Raw genomic sequence first — 20,993 nt, 5'->3', positions numbered from 1 at the left:
GACCCTCTGGAAAGGGTCAGCTCAGATGCTGTGGAGACTACTTCATCACCAGTGAAATAAGAAAGCAGTGACTTTCCGGATGGTGTCTTTAGGAGGGCAGATTTTAAAATGACGTCTCATACCTGGTGCTTGCCTGGACTTAGAATCACTGAGATTTTTTTTCTTCTTAGAACTTTTAATAGCAATCAATATTTATTCATATTATTCTCCCACCAGGTAATTCATTAGAAGGAATATTTTCAGTTTACAGGTATGAAAAGTAAACAAACCAGAAGCAGAGAATCAATAGCAGCACATCATCCGTTAAGCTTTTGAGGACTTGGTTCATTGTTTCGCCAGAGGTCCGAAAATCCCCAGTAAGGGGGAAATTTTAAGGTCACTGCTGTGAAGGAGCCATTACTTGTTAAAAAGAGGAGAACAACAACCCTGACCCGCTTTATCTTATTTTTCTCGGGGGGAGAGAATTTGTTATAGTAGGCAAGTTAGCCTAATCTTAGAGATTAGATTTGGGCTCTGATTTGACAGGAAGGCCTGGCATGCTGCGATTCATGGGGTCGCAAAGAGTCAGACACGACTGAGCGGCTGAACTGAACTTCCTTTTCTGTAAGAGTAAGATAACTGTAATAATATTCAAACAAAAAGACTTAGGAAACTCCAAATGTAATCGTGAGACTCCACTGCTCACAAAACCGCCATTGATTCCCCCCCACCTTGGACTGTGTCGGAGCAGAGAGTAAAATCTGTGACGTGACCGCATGTGCCCTGTTTTGCCTAACCCTGGCGCTGTTCACCTTCTCTCATTTCCCCAGCTACCTCATGAGCCAGCATCAAGACAGGCCCACTCGTGCCGTGGCCAGTCTTGAGTGTTCACTCATACTTCATTCTCAGAGCTCAACATGTGTCTGAAGCTTTTTATTTTGTACTGGTGTACAGTTGGTTGGCAGTGTTGTGTTTCGGGTGTGCAGCAAAGTGATTCAGTTCTGGATGTATCGATTCTTTCTCAAATTCTTCCCCCATTTAGGTGGTTTTCTAATATTGAGAAGAGTCAACATGTTTTTAAGGGAGCCTCTCCCGTCTGCCTACCTTGCCATGTTCACCACTGATTGGTTATTTAAGCAACTAGTTATCAAATGTGTCTCACATGCTTAACCCAAGGCAGGCTTCATGCCGCTGGTTTGCTCCTGTAGCACCTGGTGCCCCATCTGATACCTAGGAGAGGCTTAAGTATGTGTGGAATGGAAGGCAAGAACAGCTGATTGCAATATGCAGTCGACATTGACAGCTGTTAGTTAACAGATTGAGTCTGAATTTGTGTCTCACTCCCTCTGCTGCTTGATCCGCCTGGTTCGCAGCTGCTCAGGGTTCTGAGACGTCGGCCCAGCTCTGGGGACTAGCGGTTTGCTGCTGTGTGCTGTAGGAACTTTGTATATGTCTGCGCTTACTGCTATGAGGACAGGTCTAGGATCCTGACCTTGGATCTGCTACCGGCATAAACTTGCTTAGCTTTCAGGGCACTTCATCATCGTTGGATATATTAACTGTGGTGATACTACCTCAGCTCTCGCTTTATAAAATTCATGAGGTTTCCTGTTCAAATGTTTATTGCAGATGACTTGTTCTGCTACGGGCACGTTTTAGAAAGCAGAAAGAATTTTAACTCCTGGTTCTGTCTGAAAAAACTGAAAGATGTCTGTGAGAACTGCTTTTCTATTTATTTCACTCTCAGCAGTTAGTGATACTGTTCAGACAGTCTCCTTTAGAGTGGCTTCTAAAACAACCTCTGGATGTCAACTTAAGTAGAGCTAAAGATTAAAATCACAAACTCTGGTGACAGGAACAGGCTGGGTTCCTATCTCCCCTTTGCTACTTAGAGCAGTGGGACTTCAGGCCACCAACCTTCCTAGCCTTGGGTTTTCTATCCTGTAAAAAGTAGTGTATAATCACACCAAGTTGTTAGGTGAATCCCTTTCGCATCGTCGAAAATAACCATGTGAATATCCTATGCCAGCGGCTCTCACTGGTGGTGGGAGGGAAGGAGTTTTGTCTCCCAGCAGACAATATGTCTGGAGATGTTTTTTCGTTTGTCATGATGTGGGTGGGTGGGTGGGGGAGAGGTGGTTTGTTACTGGCTTCCAATGGGTGGAGGCTGGGAATGCTGGTAAACATGCCACGATGCATGGGGCAGCTCTTTTGTTTTTTTCAATTTATTTTTATATTTTTATTTATTGGTGAAGGAAAGTGCAGTGTTTGTTTTCTGGCCATACAAGTAATCTGGGACAGCTGGTGTTCAAAAAGCCCACTCTCCCATGGGTTTCAGGGAAGGGTTTTTACTTACCAGCTCTATGACCTTGATTCTTTTACTTAATCTCACTGTATCTCAGTTACTTAATAAAATGATGGCAGCCTGTATGGGAGAGAAGTTTGGGGGAAGAATGGATACATGTATATGCATGGCTGAATCCCTTTGCTGTGCACTTGAAACTCTTCCAACATTGTCAATAGGCTGTGCTGTGCTTAGCTGCTTCAGTCATGTCTGACTCTTTATGACCCCATGGACTGTAGCCCACCAGGCTCCTCTGCCGATGGGGCTACTCCTGGCGGGAATACTGGAGTGGGTTACCATGCCCTTCTCCAGGGGATCTTCCCAACTCAGAGATCAAACTCAGGTCTCCTGTGCTGCAGGTGGATTCTTTACCTTCTGAACTGGTGGCAGGGGGCAGGGGAGGCAGTTAATAGGCTATACTCCAGTATAAAATAAAAAGAAAAAGGATGGAGGTGAGGGAAGGGGGTCACAGGGGTTAACATCATCAGTCCTCAGACTATAGGAGACCTGGGGGCTGTGTGCTTGTGGTCATCAAGTAATTAAACATCTTCCACCTGATGGGAGTTTCAGCATCTGTAAAACAACTCAGGAATGGGCATCAGATGGTGTTATCCAGGTTCTTCAGGGAGGAGCTACAGCAGAGCACAGAGGGGAGGGGTCTGTCCCGGGAAGACCCCGTAGGGTCCGCTCGGTTATAGAAGGACTGTTGAAATCCATGCCTCTGCCATCCCCTCTCTGGGCCCCTCTGGGCACTCCAGAGTATGGGGAGTCACCTCCAAAGTGAGGCAGTGCTGGGAGGGAGCTTGTTGTGAAGGCAGCATCAGGAGGCCGTCTCTAGGGTGGAGCTGAAACCGCACGGCTCAGATGGGGACTTGAACCCTCTGTCTTTTTAACTAAAATCACACACCTGGTCTCAGGTCTTAATGCAGCTCAGGCGCCGTGTGTCTCATCGCAGAAAGAATGCAGTGAAAAGCAAAAGTGATGGGGAAGAGGTGGGTTTATTTAGAGAGGTACACGTTCCATAGACTGCCGGGAGCCAGCGTGAGGAATCCCGCCCATGGCAAAGGTCATGAGGAAGGAAGCCCGACAAAACGCAAAGGCATGATCTGGCTTCAGGGGTTCCTCCTGGGTTTTCCTGAACATCTACCCCCCAAAACCAGAGTCTGCCTGCCTTATTGTACTGTGCTTTCCACACACCACCACCTTTCTCTGGAAAACGTTAACTTAGAGCTCCAGTTAGTCTTCTGCATACGAAAAGAACGTTTCAGCTCAAACCCCTTTGATGGCTCTCTAACTTGCCTGACAGGTTCCCCTGGACTTTTTGCAGCTTGTGAACTGCTTACAGCCCTACAACCGCGAGAGGCACAAAGCTTAAAGCATCTTAGAGATACAGAGCCTTTTCTAAAGAGCTAAAAATCATGTTGGTGATGGGTTTCACTGTTGAGTCAATGACTGCTGCCAGGCCTCCATATTCTTTATCTTTTAGGCACCTGAAAGATATTAATCAATGTAATTGGGATATAGGAATAGGAATATAGTAGTTTTGATGTTAGCAACACTAGACTTTTGAGTTAATTACTTTTCTTTGTTATATATCACTGCACTCCTCTTGTGTCCTTGCTATGTAAGAATGTAACTTTATTTAGTGCTTTCTGAGAGTGGCACCAGACTTTGGGAAGAGCAACATAAATAAGTCTTCTGGTTGACAAACTCTTACCAGAAAAGGGCAGTAAAATGCTAATTGGCCTTCTGGCCAGAAGATGATGTAAATCACCTAAGACTTGTATATACGACTAAGTATGCAGAGAGAAAGCCTGGTCTCAATAAGAGTCAGGGCTGCTGACGCGGCATAATTTTATATTATCCATTGATCTCTATGTACAAAAAAGGTATAAAAGACCTTTCTGAACAATAGAGGAGGGGCCAGTTATTGGAAAGACTGGTTTCCCCTATGTCGTCTTTTCTTACTCTATTTTCTGGCTGAATTCCCATCTGGGGCGTGGAGGCTCACCATGTCTACTTACTTTCCCTGGCTTCTAAGATCCATGAGAGAGGGAGCCCAATGCGGGGCACCCCCCGCTATTCAAGAGGACACTGGTGGCCTAACATAGATGGTGCAAGTTCCTTGTCTTGGAACTTTATTGGTTTTCCATGTAAACCAAATTATTCAGCCTCTTTTCTCCACTAAATTTTCCTACTACACTATTTCTTCCTAATCTCTCTTTATATTTCTAATTAAATAAATAAGTTTTCCTCGCCTACACCGTCTCCCCTTTGAATTCCCTGGATCCACTGGGACAGGACCCCGGCAGTAGACAGATTGCAGTCTGACTCAAACGGTGAGAGCACCCCCAGGGCGTGGGGTCATCTGGGAAGTGAGAGTGACCCTGGGAGAAACACCCCCAGACAGTGTGGACTGGCTCAGAAAGTGGGGGGCAGGATGAGCCTGTAAAGAATCCTCCAGTCCAGGGGCCTCGCTAGTGGTCCAGTGGTTAAGACTCCATGCTTCCAATGCAGGGGGTGTGGGGTTGAGCCCTGTTTCAGGGAACTAAGGGGCTTCCCTGGTGGCTCAGCTGGTAAAGAATCAGCCTGCAATGTGGGAGACCTGGGTTTGATCCCTGGGTTGGGAAGATCCCCGGAGAAGGGAAAGGCTTCCCACTCCAGTATTCTGGCCTGGAGAATTCCATGGACTGTATAGTCCATGGGGTTGCAAAGAGTCGGACATGACTGAGCAACTTTCAGGGAACTAAGATCCAATATGTTTTGTGATGCAGTAAAAAAAAATTTTTTTTAATCACCCTATCCAAAAAGTCCATAGTACTCCTGGTTGAGTGCCTGCTTAGTGTGAATGGTTAAATAATTTCTGCAGCTATTAAAAAAAAAATGAGGTCTATGCACAGACAGACATAGAAGAATTTCCAGGGGTCACCAAGTAAGTAAAGCCAGTCAAAGGCATGTATTTATACTATGATCTCTTAATCACGGCCTCTCTTCCATGCACACGTGTGTTTCCACATACATACGAAAGATCTGGAAGGGCAAACACCAATGTGTTAATCACGGATATCTATGGGGGAAAGACATGTTAAGGAGTGTCTGTATTTCTTACTGGACACACTTTTTACTGGATTTTTATAGCCAGAAGCTACTACCTTTATAATTTGGAAAATTCCTAGCTCATACTGTTCCTGTAAGAATTAAAGTAGATAATGAAAGTAAAATGTTGGTACTGTGCCAATATATAGTAAGCCAATAATAGTTAAAATTGTTTATTAGGACAATTCTATATTTCTTGAAAACTGAGGGAGTTTAAGAAGTGAATATGGTAGTTAAAAGATTTATTATTGATTTTTCCAGAGCTTCACATGTGGCAGCAAATTCATTTTTTTTATCACAGAAATTTCCTTTTCTGCTTCCTGAAAGAGCTGTTCAACCTTACATCATTTTGGGGGGCACACATAATAAAGGAAACCATGAAGTAAGTTAGTGAGGGTACTCATGCTCAGGATACGAAGCTTCTAAATCAGTGATCAACCCAGAGGCATCAGTGAGCCTGTCTTCCCCATATACTCTCATCCTTGTTTCTTTCAAGTGTTGGTGATACAGTATTTGTAAATTTTATCTATTCTTTTGTGGTGCACTTGAAGGATCTTAGTTCCTTGACCAGGAATTGAACCAAGCCCTTAGCCATGGAGGTGCCAAGTCCTAACAACTGGGCCGCCAGGGAATTCCCCAAAGTAAACTTTTTAATTAACATTCATTTAGCAAGGTACAAAATTAAAATCTGCACACTGGGATGAACTTTCAAAATGAACATAATCATGCGCTCACCTTCTAGTTGAAAAGATAGAAATTACCAGCACCTAGCCTCCTCCTACAGGCAGCCGCATCCTGACTTCTAACAGCACAGGTTAGTGTTGCCTGTTAAAGGGAATCACGCAGTATGTACTCTTTGTTTGGCTTCTTTAGCTCACCATCCGTTTGTGACACATTTCTGGTGGGTGAAGCGGTGGTCATTATTATTGCTGGGCTGTTTCCCACTATGCGCACATATGACCCAATATACCATTGGTTGTGTCTGGTTCGGGGCTCATACAGAGTGTTGCTTTGTACATTCTTGTCTGTGTATGCATTTCAATTTGTGGATAACCAGGACTAGAATTTTCCATTCATATTCTATATAAGTGTTTAGCTTTGGTAGATACAGTTTGGTAGTCAACTTTTCCAAAGCAGCTTTGCTAAGCTATACACTACTCACAATATATGAGACTTTTTGTTGTTCCATATCCTCACCAACAGTTGATATTTTAATGTTAGCCCGTCTGATAGGATGGAACTTCTTTTTAAATTTTAAAGAACTCACTAGCACTATTGTTGTCCCCTTAAAAAAATATGAAAGTATGTTTTTGAGTATTCACAAAAGGAATGAATGATTGTCACCAAATTGTTAATAGTGATGGAATTGTGGGGTCGTTTTGTTGTTTGCTTTAATACTTATACTTTCTAAACTTGTAAAATAAACATGTTACAATAACAGAAATAATATCAAAAGTAGTTGCATTTCTGAAAGTATTTCCATTGAAACAAAAATTCAGCAATGTTACTAGATATCTCTGTAAATAGGTTCAAGGCTAAATAAGTTTGCCTTTGTTCCCAACAGGGTTGCTCAGAGACCTACAGGGCTCGTGTATCCGATGGATCTCTTATGCATGGGTACTACGCAGCAGTGTGTGTGGTTTCTGGGAGTTACAATTTCCAAAATATCCGTGAATGATTCAAGGAGCTAGTATATGACAAACATTTGAAAAATGCTGGAATGGGAGATGAAAAAAATGTAATACCTAAGAATTATTTGCCTTAAAAAAAAAAAAGTTTTTGGTTGAGCTGGATCTTCATTGCCATGCATGGGCTTCCCTACCTGGGTAGGTGGCTACTCTCTAGTTTATGGCGCGTGGTGGTGGGTTTCTCGTGGTGGTGGGCTTCTCGTGGTGGCCAGCTTCTCGTGGTGGCAGACTTCTTGTGGTGGAGCACGGGCTCAAGGCATGCAGGCTTTAGTAGTTGCAGTACTTGGTCTCAGTAGTTGTGGCTCGTGAGCTTAGTTGCTCCAAGGCATGTGGAATCTTCTGGACCAGGGATCAAACTTGTGTCCCCTGCATTGGCAGGTGGATTCTTATCCACTGGACCACCAGGGAAATCCAGTTTGCCTTTTTGTAATTTACTCTTATCATAGATGGAGTGTCCATAAGCAAGTCTTCCCTGGATGACTGAACACTCTTGAGGATTTTTAATGCTGCTTAAAGTATCTTTTACTAAATGAATTTGAAGTTCTCCAGACTGTGAATCCGAGTCCAGCCCCTTTGTACTTCTATATTTCCCTCCTTACATCTGAAAGTTAACTATTTGAGAGGCTTCTATGATTACAAGACTGGATTTCTATTATAAGGTTTAAAATCATGTAGATGGAGAGATGTCCCAGGACTCACAGGTCCAAGATCTCAGGTGTTGATGCTTTGGACTGATTCCAAAAAGCAACTTATTTTGTAACAAGGTAGGATAAAGCAGAATCAGGCTAGTTTCCAAAAGCGCTCATCAGTCACACAAATTGTGGATGCTTGTCACCGTAGTTCAACAATAAAATGTAACAACGGAAGGGTTTTACCAAGGGCCAGATTTGTTCACCAGTATTGCCAGCTCCCTAACACTCTGCCAAGTGGGCTCTCTTGCCAAGTATGTTAGCCAGCTTGGCAGTGTGACCAAAGGGTGTGGTTTGGACCAAGACAGACTTGGGTTTGAATTTCAGTTCCATCATTTATTCAGCTCTGTGGCTTTCTATGACATTTAATTTCCTCGACCGTGAAATAGGAATGCTAATAATTCTCTTAGGGTTGTTGAAAGTTAACTAATATGTGTGAAAGTGCCTGCCCAGTACTGTCCTAAACAGATAACAGGGTTCACGATAGATGGGGTCTTCCTTCTTCATAGGATCAAGCATGAGCATCGGCTGGGCTGCAGCTGAGCTTCCATAAGCGGAACATAGTCACTTTCTCCACTCAAGTTTCAGTCAGTCTTCTGCCCCCACCCCCCAGTTCTTTTTTCTGGTTCCATAATCTCACTTCTTTCCCTCTTTGTACCATCCTGTTCTTCATTCCTAAAGAAGAGCAATGCTTTAATCAATATTTTTAGAAAACATTTCTGTTTATTTATTTGGCTGCAGTGGGTCTTAGCTGTGGCTCCTGGAATCCTCAGTTTTTGCTGTGGCATGTGAGATCTCTAAGTTGCATCCTGTGAACTCAAGAGTTGCTACATGTGGGGTCTAGTTCCCAGACCAGGGATGGGACCCAGGCCCCTAACTGATAAAGTGTAAGCAACTTTCTCCTCTCTGGCATTCAACCAAGAACACTTAAAGAAACAAGACTTCAGGATCCAGGCTAAGTGTCAGCATCATCGTAAGGTGGGTGAGATGTTCTGCTTTGAGGAACTTTTTGATATGCCTCAAATTCATTCTTTGAGAAGTTGTTTATTGAATACCTACAATGTGCTAGGCTTTGTAGGATTGGGTAGCTCTGTGTAATGTACCATTTACTGATCAGACTGGTCTTTCAGTTTTTCCAAACAACGTTTAACCCAGAATATATTCCTTAAAGAGTTAGCATCCTTAAAGAGTTAGCATTCTTGGGTTTGCTTTGGGATTTTTCCACATTCAAACAGCACTCTCAAAGTGAGGAAGAAAGCTATTAGACAAAGGTATCAGTTACATAAGATATCTGGGTTAATCTGGGCTTAATTGTTTCAGAAATAGGGAACAGTTGCTTTTTGTTAACTGGTACACTAAACGGTGGAATGTTTTCAAAGTTCTGACTTTTAATTATCACCTTAGGTAACCTATGGGTATCTTTATTGTTCTGTTCCAGAAACCCCTCTAACTTTTGACAGTTTTCCATCTTAGATTCTTTTGGTGTAGAAATTTCTCACATTTCCTTGCCCTGACCCCCGGCTGCCCGTGCTACTTCCATTACATTAAAAAAATATACTATAGGATATTTTAAAATATATCCTATACATTAAAAAATATACTTTAGAACTTGACAACTCCAGCTTTAGAGTTCCTAGCTCTTCTGAAATGCAAATAGTTGATTTAGGAAAGCCACTGCTATCTCATTTCTTTAGATCTGAATCTTAGAAGCTTACTAAGTCACTGACTTTGATTCTCCAGAGATTTCTAGTGTCAATACAACATAGTGATACACACGTTAGGATCACATCATGTTCTGTGGGTGAAGGTCAGGTGAATGATGGTTTCCCCAAGACAGAGTTTGGGCTTCCCTGGTGGCTCAGTGGTAAAGAATCTGCCTGCCAAGCAGGAGATGTGGGTTCAGTCCCTGGGTTGGGAAGATCCTCCAGAGAAGGAAATGGTAACTCACTCCAGAATTCTTGCCGGGGAAATCCTATGGACAGAGAAACCTGGTAGGCTATAGTCTATGGGGTCGCAAAAGAGTTGGACATGATTTAGCAACTGAATAACAACATAGATGGAGTTTGCTCAGAACAAAATGCTGTTTTGAAAGCTTGAACCTAATGTTATTCCCTTTCAAAGCCCAAGTACAGTCTTTTAAATGATATACTAATCACATGCTAATTAGATTTTTCATATTACACAATTTAGTAGAGTATTTAAGAGGTCTCATCTATACCATCTGAAATAAGTGAAAATGTCCATTCTGTCTGTTCAAGTAATTAAAGATGTCTGTCACCAGAGGATCAGCATAGTTTGGCTTGGCCAAAACCAATCAAAATAAACTTCTTCAAAGCAAAATGTCAGACAAAAACGAACCTCCCAGAATTATTATAGGTAGAAATCAAAGACCATTAGCCTTTATCTGTCTTCCCAGTGGTGGTAATACTCAGGAATGTGGTGGTCATTAATGTTTTCCACCATCAATAAACACCTGTTATCTTTGGTGCATAAGTATCTTTTTAAAAATAAAAATATGCTTAGGAAATACTTGGAGCAATTGGTCTCAGAATTAATAATCATTATAATATTTAGGATAGAAATGCTAAAATACAAACGGCTACACTGATGGTAGCTTTCTTCTTTAACATGAGCATATCCTTAAGAAATACAACAAAGTAAATTGCATTGAAAACAACAGTCATTATCTAGAAAATCATTTATTGGGTTTACTGAATTGTTCTTATTCTTTGCCCAGCAACTTTGTATATGTTATTGGTCTATAAAAGCTAATATGATGAGAGGAAGGGAGCGGTAACGTTGCAGATGCTGAATTTTGAGTCAAATATTAACTTCTTTAAATGTGACTGAGTGAAAGCTTAGCACCTCTCCCCTCACCTCCCAACTGAACCTCAGTGTTGGAACCAGATATGATTTGAGTGGAAACTTTTGAAATTTTGCCACGTATCTCAAAGTATAGTTTTGAGTTACTCTCTTAGTAAAACTATTGTATTTACTGACTAACAAACCTGATGAAAGGTTTGAAACATCAGGTCAACTGTCTACTGACAAGCAAATGAATACATATAAGTTTTTTTTTTAAAGTTTCTCTCAAAACTATCAATATATTACAAAAGGTGTAAACTCAAGGCCAAGACTACATCCTCATAACCTTTTTGAATTATGAGGTCCTGAGTACCTAACATATAGTAGGCATTAATTTTTTGTATTGCTATAATAGGGGAGCATAAGATCTAAGACTAAAAATTCTAAAGTAGTTAGATTACGGAAGCTACTCAGAAAGCTTGATTAAATAAAGGACTTTATTTTGACAGTTAATGGTTTTGATTTGTACAGTTTTTCATTTTGTCTAGTGCTAGCTATGAGGTGGAACGTAAGTCTTTAAATGTAATAAACACATGAATAAAAAGCAGTATTACAAATGAGACAAACCTTGACCCAGAAGCTTTTTAAATTGAAATGTTGTTGATTTACAATGTTGTTAATTTCTGCTGTACAGCAGTGATATACATATATACATTCTTTTAAATATTCTTTACATTATGGTTTATCATAGGATACTGAATATAGTTCTGTGCTATACAGTAGGACCTTGTTTATCCATTCTCTATATAACAGCTTATATCTACTAATCCAACCTCCCATCCCATCACTCGCCCAAACCCCTTCCCCTTGGCAACCACAAGTCTGTTCTCTGTGAGTCTGTTTCTATTTCACAGATAAGCTCATTTGTGTCATTTTAGATTCCACACATAAATGATACATGATATTTCTCTTTCTCGGTCTGACTTCACTCAATATGACAAGGACCATCAATGTTGCTGTAAATGGCATTATTTCAATCTTTTTTATGGCTGAGCAATATTCCACTGTATATGTGTACCACATCTTCGGTGGCTCAGATGGTAAAGAATTTGCAGGCAATGTAGGAGACCCAGGTTTGATCTCTGGATTGGGAAGATGCCCTGGAGAATGAAATGGCTACCCACTCCTGTATTCTTCCCTGGAGAATTCCACAGACAGAGGGGACTGGTGGGTTCTGTGACCACAGTCCATGGTGTCACAAACAGAAGGACACAACTGCGCAACTAACACTTTCATTTTTTCACCACGTCTTTATCCATTCCTTTGTCAATGGACATTTAGGGTGTTTCCACGTCTTGGCTACTGTAAATAGTGCTGCTTGGAAATAGGGATGCATGTATCTTTTTGAATTAGTTTTGTCTGGATATATGCCCATGAGTGGGCTTCACTGTGGCTCAGCTGGTAAAGAATCTGCCTGTAATGCGGGAGACCTGGGTTCGATCCTTGGATTGGGAATGTCCCCTGGAGAAGGGAAAGGTGTACCACTCCAGTATTCTGGCCTAGAGAATTCCATGGACTGTATAGTCCATGGGGTCACAAAGAGTCAGACTTTCACATGCCCAACAGTGGGATTGCTAAGTCATATGGTCATTCTATTTTTAGTTTTTTAAGGAATCGCCATACTGTCCTCCCTAGTGGTTGTACGAATTTACATTCCCACCAACAATGTAAGAGGATTTCCTTTTCTCCACATCTTCTTCAGCATTTGTTATTTGTAGAGTTTTTAACGATGGCCATTCTGACCTGTGTGAAGTGGTAGCTCCTTGCAGTTTTGATCTGCACTTTTCTAATAATTAGCAATGTTGAGCACTTTTTCATGTGCTTATTGGCCAGTTTTATTTCTTCTTTGGAGAAATGTCTACTGAGGTCTTTTGTCCATTTTTAGACTGAGTTTTTTGTTGAGGAATTTGAGCTGTTTTTATATTTTGGAAATTTAAGCCCTTGTCAGTTGCTTTGTTTGCAAATATTTTCTTCCATTTTGTAGGTTGTCTCTTTGGTTTTGTTTTTTTTTTAATTATTGTTTTTATGGTTTCCTTTGCTGTGCAAAATCTTGTAAGTTTGATTGGGTCTCATTTGCTTATTTTCATTTCTATTGCCTTGGGAGTCTGACCTAAGAAAACATTGGTACGATTTATGTCAGATAATGTTTTGCCTATGATCTCTCATGGAAGCTTTTTAATACGGCAATTATTGCTATGATTACTCAGTAAATGGAAGTTATTTGACAAAGTCCCAGAAGGGAATGCTGTACTGAAGTTCAATACAATCACTTTTATCATAAATACATGTTGTTGGCTGCTTGAGGTTAAACAGGTCATTGTGTCTTCAGGAGCTGAGAAGCTTGTGATCTAGGTACTTTTTCCCATTTATTGTGAAGCTCTGCTTTAAACTGTTGATTTGCATTTCTATTCAACAGCTCCTTTATTTGTGATTTTTTTTTTTTAGGTAAGTCAGTATTTTCAAGAGAATAATCTTGCTACATTTACTAGAGGGTCAAGCTACATTTATTATAGGGTCTTCATGCTTAGAAGGCTAAAGACCTCAGTACCTCACATATGAAGCAAGTGAAAAGATGAATATGAATTTCCATTAAGCCATCTGGCTTTTGAATATATGATTTTATTCATTTTAAAATTTGCAATTGAAGAGCTTTGAAAACTGAGGCTTAAGAAAAAGATATGGGTATAAATTTTATAGCTTGGCTTCTATTTAATGCATATATCTTTATTAACCTCAGGGCCCTTATTTACCCCTTTTCAAACCTGTAGAATATATGTGTACTTTGAAGAAGTAAGGACACAGTAAATACAAGGGCAAAAATCCTCAATTTAAGGAGGTGCAAGCAGAGAGGTCCATGAAGGTAAAATAACAAGGCAGGTATACTTAGCTGATCTGGCTCAGCCCAGACTAGACCCTGGTCTGATTTACAAGCTGGCACCTCAAATTCAAGGTAAAGAAAGGCTTCACTGTTCTGGACTAAAGTCCCAGATATGCCAAACTTACATGGTCGCTAGAGAGCTAATTAAGAACAACTATGTTTAAATTATTTCCACCTTTCCGAGTTCTCCACCTCTTCAGATTCTGAAGTCAGTTGAAAGCTGTGACCCGAGACATTTTTGTTTCCCCTCGAGGGGAAACACACAGTTGGAAGTTCACAAAACACACCGTTTCGCCAGGCAGCAATAAGGTTTTCACCTTCTCAAAAAGCTCTCTTGTCCCAGCTATTTGGTGGCACATCGCGCCCTCAAGTACTCATGCTGGATGATAGCTCCCTTTAGCCTGTCTTTCGAGCCAGGTTATAAACGACTTGAAACCAAGGCCCGGGTTTTATCTTGAGCCCTTGGCACAGCCTGGCACAGGGTGGCATGGATTTCTCCCCAAGAGCAGGACCCGAAGTCAAGCCATTTTCGTCGGCCAGGCTGAGGTGCAAGCCATGTGTGGGTGATCTTCTTAGAAAGCTTAAAGGTCAGTGACACGGTTCCTCGGAGGTGCGCTGGGACACTGAGAGGTTAAACGTGCTCCCTCTTAAAGACAGGAGGCGGCGCGGCTGTGGACCGAAGAGGCTCAGAAGTGACAGATACATGCTCTCATTGTTTGGAGGAGAGGGAAGGTCACCGACGAGGCGAACCCTCACGCCGCCCGGCCTCCTTCCCCTGGAACGTTCTCGGCGCGCCCCTTTATCAGCTACGTTCCTTCGGAGCGGGTTTTTTTCTCCAGACGGACCGGGTGTCTTTCGGGGAGAGAGAGAGAGGAGGTGGAGGAGGGGCAGGTCTGAGCGGAGGCGCCTCTCACCGCGGCGCTCCCCCGGGGCCTCGGGGCCCCTCCTCGCACCAGCGCTCTGCAACGTCCTGCCGGCGGTCACAAGCGCTCTTTAAAAAATACTTTCCCTCCGGGACGCCCCCGGCTTCTTCCGGCCCCCACCCGCGGTCCCGGGCCGAGGAGCACCCCGCTTCGCCCGCCGGTCTAGAGGAAACGGCAAGCTTGGCGGATTCAAAACCGAGCCGAGGCCAAGTCGACCCTAATCCTCCGCCGCCCTCAGGTGACCCCTGACAGCAGCCCCTGTGCAGCCTTCAAACCGAAAACCCCCTCAGAGACACCACACCACACACACACACTCACACACGCACACACAACAAAAACCCCAAGTCTTCCCTTCGGTTGCTACCCGCAATGACGTTTCCCCCCCTCGGGTCCCGCCCCTCCGGGGGGGCTTGGAATTTTGGGATAGGGCCCCGATTGGGCGCCGCGGCGTGAGTGACAGCGGGGCAGGCCGCTCGCCCGCCCTCTCCCCGCCGGCCTTCCCCAGCCCTCCCTGGGTGCGAGTGTGTGTGCGGTGTTATGCCGGACAGGAGGGAGGCGACCGCGGCCGCGGCGGCTCCGCTTATTGTCCGTCTCGGCGAGGGGCTGTGAGGAAGTCGGGCTGCTACGCGGCCGACATACGCAGCTTCGGCTTCAGCGGCGACCTCGCTCCAGCTCCCCGAGGGGCGGCCTCCGCGGAGCCCGAGGAGAGACAGGGCGCCGCCGCCGCCGCGTCCCCGGCGCCGCCGCGTCCGGACGCCCGACTGCCGGCCGCGCTCGCCGCCCGCACTCGGGGCCTCGGCCCGGCGGGGAGGAGGCCGCGCCGCCGCCCACCGCCGGCTTCGGCGCTTCCTGCTCCGGCGCCGCCTCCTCAGGGCCGCGCTAGGCCCGGGCGCGGCGGCCGCGCGCCTCGAGTTTGAGGGCGGCGGGCGGCGCGGCCTCCTCAGCGGGCTCGGCCGGGCGTCCGCCCCGGGCTTGGCGATGGGGCGCGGGGGGCGGCGCCGCTAGGAGCGCGGCGAGCGCGCGGTCGGTGCGGAGCGGAGCGGGGGGCCGGCGGGCGGCGGAGCGGCGGCCTCGGGCCCGGAGCGGAGGAGGCGCGCCATGGCCAAGGCGGGCGGCGGCGGCGGCGGCGGCGTGGGAGCCGGCGGCCACGGGGCGCTGACCTGGGTGGTGAGTGGGGCGGCGGGGCGGCGGGGCGGGCGGGGGTCCGGGCCGCGGCATTGTTCCCCGCCCGCGGCGCCGGGGGTGGCGGGGAGAAGGGTCCCCGCCCGGCCGGAGGAGGGCGGGAGGACAGGGAAACCCGGCCTCCCGGACGCGCGCCCCGTCGGGGCGGCTGCCAGCCGAACCCCCGCCCGCCCCTTTCTTTCTTCTCTGCCTCGGCGGAGGTTCGAGCGTGCAACGCGCACCTGAAACTTGGGGCGACTAGCTGTCCGTCAGCAGCGCCCGGGGCTCCGGGCCTGGGGGCGAGGGGCGGCAGTGGTGCGTGTGTGTCCGTGTCCTGAGATGTGTCCTGAGAGCCACCGGAGAGGCGCCTGGCCGCGAATGTGTGTGCGCGCGCGCGCGCGCGCGGGTGTCTGTGTTGTAAATGCTGGACCGCGTCTGACGCCCTCCTCTCGGAGGAGAAAGGGTTTGGCCGGGGCACTCGGCTCGGGCCAGTTTCCTTCGGTCCCGAGAGGCTCGCCGGGTGGAAAGCGCGTTCAGGATGCCGTCCGCCGCAGTGAATGTTACACTGTAGGGCGTCCATCTGTCACAGCGGGATTATTAAAAGAAGCGCTTACCTGTGTCAGCATAGCAGGCCAGACGGGTGGGGGCTGCGCGGGGAGTGTTGGAGAGGTGACCCGAGTGGTTCGACCTGGAGTTGAAGGCTTGAGGCGGCGCTCAGTTCCTGCTGGCAAAGTAGTAGAGCAGGGAAGACCTTAGAGGGTTCCGATTCCCACGGCAGATCGATAATTCACCCGCATTTCACTTGCTCAGCACAGAGTTCAGACCAGGGTCACTTCCTATACACACAGCCCAGCTCAGCCAACTGGCTGTGTATCCAGGAGAAAAATAAAAAGCGTTCCGTTTTCCCAGGGACTTTTTCGATGGACCTTCCCTTTTGCAAAACACCTAAGGAAACTTTCGTATTGGCGGTTTTTTTTTTTTTTTTTGAAAGTTCTTCATTGGTTTTTTTTTTTTTTTTTTTTTGATTGGGTGAGGGTTAGGTGAGGTGAATAGCATTTTTGCTATATTGACAAGCATTCCTTGTAAAAAGGATGTTACTGATAACAGGAAACTATATATTTATGTTTGCATGCCAACGTGCAGACTGTTATTGCTGGATCTCACCAAACTTTGCATGTTTTACTTCAGTAATGTATAGTATGCATGAATAGACTAGAGCCAGGAAAGAGAAAGTGTTGATAATAAAATAAGTTAGCCATCCCTGTGAACATAGGGGTTGGGGGCCTTTTGCCCTTGTTACTAAAATCAAACAACTTCTGAAAATAACAACACTTCTATGTTGGCCAGATGGTTCTCATTCCTTGTTTGGAACTGTTGAGGCCCGATCAGTGTTTCCTCTTAGAACTGCTGATTCTCTGTAATGGTAAATATTTTGCTCCAAGATTGAATTGGTTAGCTCTAACAGTTAAAAGCAGCATTTTGTTTACTGTTAGTTAATTTTGTAGATGTTTAAATGACCACTTTTTCATTCACGCTCAATGGAAAAATTTCTTTTCATTCATATAAAAAGTTTGATGAAACTTAGAGGATATCATTCAAAATCAGAAAAATTCATTAAAACTAAAGTTGACTTACTGATTAAATATTTTCTCATTATAAAAAGTATTAAGGGAAATAGAGTAAAATTAAAGTAAAAATCACTTACTCTTTTATTTATAAATTATTTCTTCCTGTTGAATTAGAACTTTATTAAAAAGGTGATCACTCCATAAGTTCACTTTAAGATTTGATGCTTGCTCTAAATTTAAGTTGGATTATGTGGGCATCTTTATGTCCATAATACACCATTGACCATAGGCCATAGTGGTCATAGTTAAATTTTATCGGGGGCAGTATAGGGAAGTGGTTGTGAGCATGGACTTTGTCAGATTGAGGTAGATTTGGAACTCATGTCTTTAACTGTCACTGAGACTTTGCAGAAAGGGGCCTAATCTTTCTAAACCTATTTCTTCATCTGTAAAATAAGGTTGCATTGATAATTAAATGAGACAGTATATGTAGCACATTGCTGAGCTTAATAAATGTTTGCCTTTGTCATTGAAGCTCAAGAAGCACACATTAAGAAATGTAAAGTTGCTTTCACACAGAGTATCTTTGAGCCAGAGTGAAAGCATTTTATTTCTTTGCAAGAGTTCAGGGATTTGTTGTGGAGGTCATCTATTTCTGAAGATGGTTAATTTTGCTTGCTTTATTGAAACATGTTATGTTGCTACCTCTTTGTGGGTAACAGGAAGAAATAAAATGGAATCAGTCCCTGATACTGTGGTTCTTTTCAGGGAGCTGGGGGTGTGGCAACGCCAAGGGTTGGGATGTGTGCTGCCAGGCAGTGTGAACATGGTCAAACTTCACCGAAGTTTACATTTCAGTATCTGAAACCACAAAGCACAGTGGTTGAACATTATTAATTTCTTTTAATAGTGTGCTGGGTTTACGTTTGATTTACAGTATCTTAAGATTTTTTTAAAAATTAATAAGTGACAAATATAAGTACTATAGTAGAACTATTTTGAGTAAAAATTGACAACAGCTGTGAAGGCTTCTCTGAAGCAAACAGAATTTCTTGAATTAATTTTTAGTTTGTAAAGTTTGATTTGTAGACTAATCTATTTCATTCAGTCTTTGATCATGTTTAAGTGGTTGCAAAAAATAAATGTATGGAAATATTAGAATACAGTTAATCTCTTTATGAATATTCATCTTTTCCCAGTACTAGTCTAATTTGGTAGGTTAAAAAGAACATTATCATGGAAAATATTAGGCCTATACAATTATGATGGCCAGAATGATGCAGAGGCTCATCAAGCTTCAGTGGTCATCAGCTCAAGGCCACTCGCCTTTCCCTTTCTCATAATTTGAAGCAAAGCAAATCTACTTTATTTGTAAATATTTCAGTATTTCTAAAATGTAAGTTTCTTAAGTATAAAATTACTGTTAACCATGGAGTTTATAAAAAGTAAAATTGAAATATAAAACTTTTTTGACCAAGAATATTTCTAGTTTAGGAAACATGACTGTGTATATAAATAGTTTAAATATTTGTATTAAAAATTTTGCTTTCGTGGCTTATTTTTTAAGTCTAAACTTCTCAACCAGACTTTCAAGTCAATTTTTTATAAACTATGTTCCAATTGACATTTATTCCATATTGTCATGGACGGAGGAGCCTGGCAGGCTTCAGTCCATGGGGTCGCTAAGAGTCCAACACGACTGAGCGACTTCACTTTCAATTTTCACTTTTGTGCATTGGAGAAAGAAATGGCAACCCACTCCAGTGTTCTTGCCTAGAGAATCCCAGGGACAGGGGAGCCTGGTGGACTGCCGTCTATGGGGTCGCACAGAGTCAGACACGACTGAGGCGACTTAGCAGCAGCAGCAGTCCTCATAGTTAGATTTAGCTCTTCACTTGTACCCTGGGCATCACGCTTGTTTTTGTCACTTTGTGTTCTTGTCTTCCAATAGGACTGCCTCTTGCTCTTCTCTTTACCAGGCTAAATAACACTTCAAGGCTAGCTCAAAGTCTCATCAAAGTTTTGTTACCCTTATGGATCATAAAACATAAATGTTCTTCTTTTTAATGTAACTTTCACAGTGTGATACTTTTGTTTTAACAATTAGATTATCAGCTCTTAAAGTCAGAGACCATGTATCCTTTATAGTTTTTAGCAATAAGCTGGATACTTAGTCCAAACTTAGTTATTGTTAACCAATTAGATAGTTACATTCTAACTTCTGAAAAGTCTTCTGCCCCTAGGACAAGTGATGAGGTTGCAATGTTCTTTAGATACATTCTCAAGTAACTAATTGCAGTATTTAGAAACAGTTTTTATAGACTGTTCTAACTTTTCTGAATACAAGTGTGTTTACCAGTAGTTTCAGATACATTAAATACTGGTAGCAACAGTTGCATTTTACTAAGTATGTTAAAAAAAAAGACACCTCTTCTGTATTTTAAAAAATCTTAATGTAAATAGGACCCAGTTTTAAAGAAGAGGGGAGATCAGTAAAATTATAGCCATTTCCAGAGATGGAAACAAGCTTACAGATTAGGTAATAAAATGTGCATTACATGGCTAAGGTAAAGGTGGTATTTAAACCATCCCTATGGGCTTCCCTCATAGTTCAGTTGGTCCTTCATAGCTCACTTGGTAAAGAATCTGCCTGCAATGCAGGAGGCCCTGGTTCAATTCCTGGGTCAGGAAGATCTGCTGGAGAAAGGGACAGGCTACCCACTCCAGTATTCTTGGGCTTCCCTGGTGGCTCAGCTGATAAAAAATCTGCCCGCCATGCGGGAGACCTGGGTTTGATCCCTGGGTTGGGAAGATCCCCTGGAGAAGGGAAAGGCTACCCACTCCAGTATTCTGGCCTGGAGAATTCCATGGACTATACAGTCCATGGGGTTGCAAAGAATCAGACACGACTGAGCAACTTTCACTTCACTTTCACTATTTTCTTAACCATCCTTTACACATTCCCCTGCTTAAAAAGTTACAACCAAAGCAATTTGTCTTTGATATGATGATATCACAAGGTAAAAACAGAAAAGCCTCCTGAGGAATATGTGTATACCTCTTTCTAATAACCTTTCTTTTACTTTCACATGAAAGACTAGGGAGTACACTTCCTTTTCAAGGTATATGTATTTTGAATAATATTGTAAGCATGATGCCTTTTAAGAATATGGGCTACAAAATCATACTACCTGGTTTCATAACTCAGCTTTTTCCATACTAACTTTGTTAGCTTAAACTCTTCAAACCTCAGTTTCCTTGCATAAAAAGGGAATAATTATTAGTAGTGTCTACTTCCTGGAACTTTTATGAGGCTTGAGAGTATTCATTTAATTCCTGCAATACTTTGCATACAGTAAACTCTTAGATGAGTGCCCATGTGTGTGCATATGTGTGTGTGCACACACATACACACACACTTGTATTCCCCTTCTTTATATTAAAAAAAAATCCAGTGAGTAGTATTTTCATTTTTGAGTCAGAGAAAATTTTTGTATTGTGAAATGATCGTCACAATGAGTCTAGTTAATATCACCTTACATAGTTACATATTTTTTTCCTTGTGATGAAAATTTTTAAACCTACTCTTAACAACACAGTATTATTAACTATACAACATGGTGCTGTTAACTATAGTTGCCTTTCTGTACATTACATCCCAGGACTTAGTTATTTTATAACTGCAAGTTTGTACTTTTTGACCACCTTCACCTATTCCCCTCCCCGCCCTCAACTCTGGCAACCACTAATTTGTTCTCTGTATCTATGAATAAATAGATACAGATTGGTTTTTTGTTTTGCT

The 20,993-nt window shown here is 43.3% G+C and overlaps 1 protein-coding gene across 3 annotated transcripts in view; it reads left to right on the top strand.

The window, feature by feature from the left end:
• TOP2B (topoisomerase (DNA) II beta) overlaps positions 15,509–20,993 on the top strand; it is a 62,021-nt gene continuing 56,536 nt past the window's right edge. For 2 of the 3 annotated variants that reach the window (XM_018041907.1, XM_018041905.1), the window contains exon 1: positions 15,525–15,629. In XM_018041907.1, coding sequence (XP_017897396.1) covers positions 15,561–15,629 — 69 coding nt within the window. In that variant the 5' untranslated portion in view covers positions 15,525–15,560. Of the gene's footprint in view, positions 15,630–20,993 lie in introns of all 3 variants that reach the window. The other variant, XM_018041906.1, reaches the window with a different exon arrangement.

The sequence above is a fragment of the Capra hircus genome, chromosome 27, assembly GCF_001704415.2.
Source record: "Capra hircus breed San Clemente chromosome 27, ASM170441v1, whole genome shotgun sequence".
Lineage (NCBI taxonomy): Eukaryota > Metazoa > Chordata > Mammalia > Artiodactyla > Bovidae > Capra > Capra hircus.
This window is presented reverse-complemented; position numbering and strand designations above follow the sequence as displayed.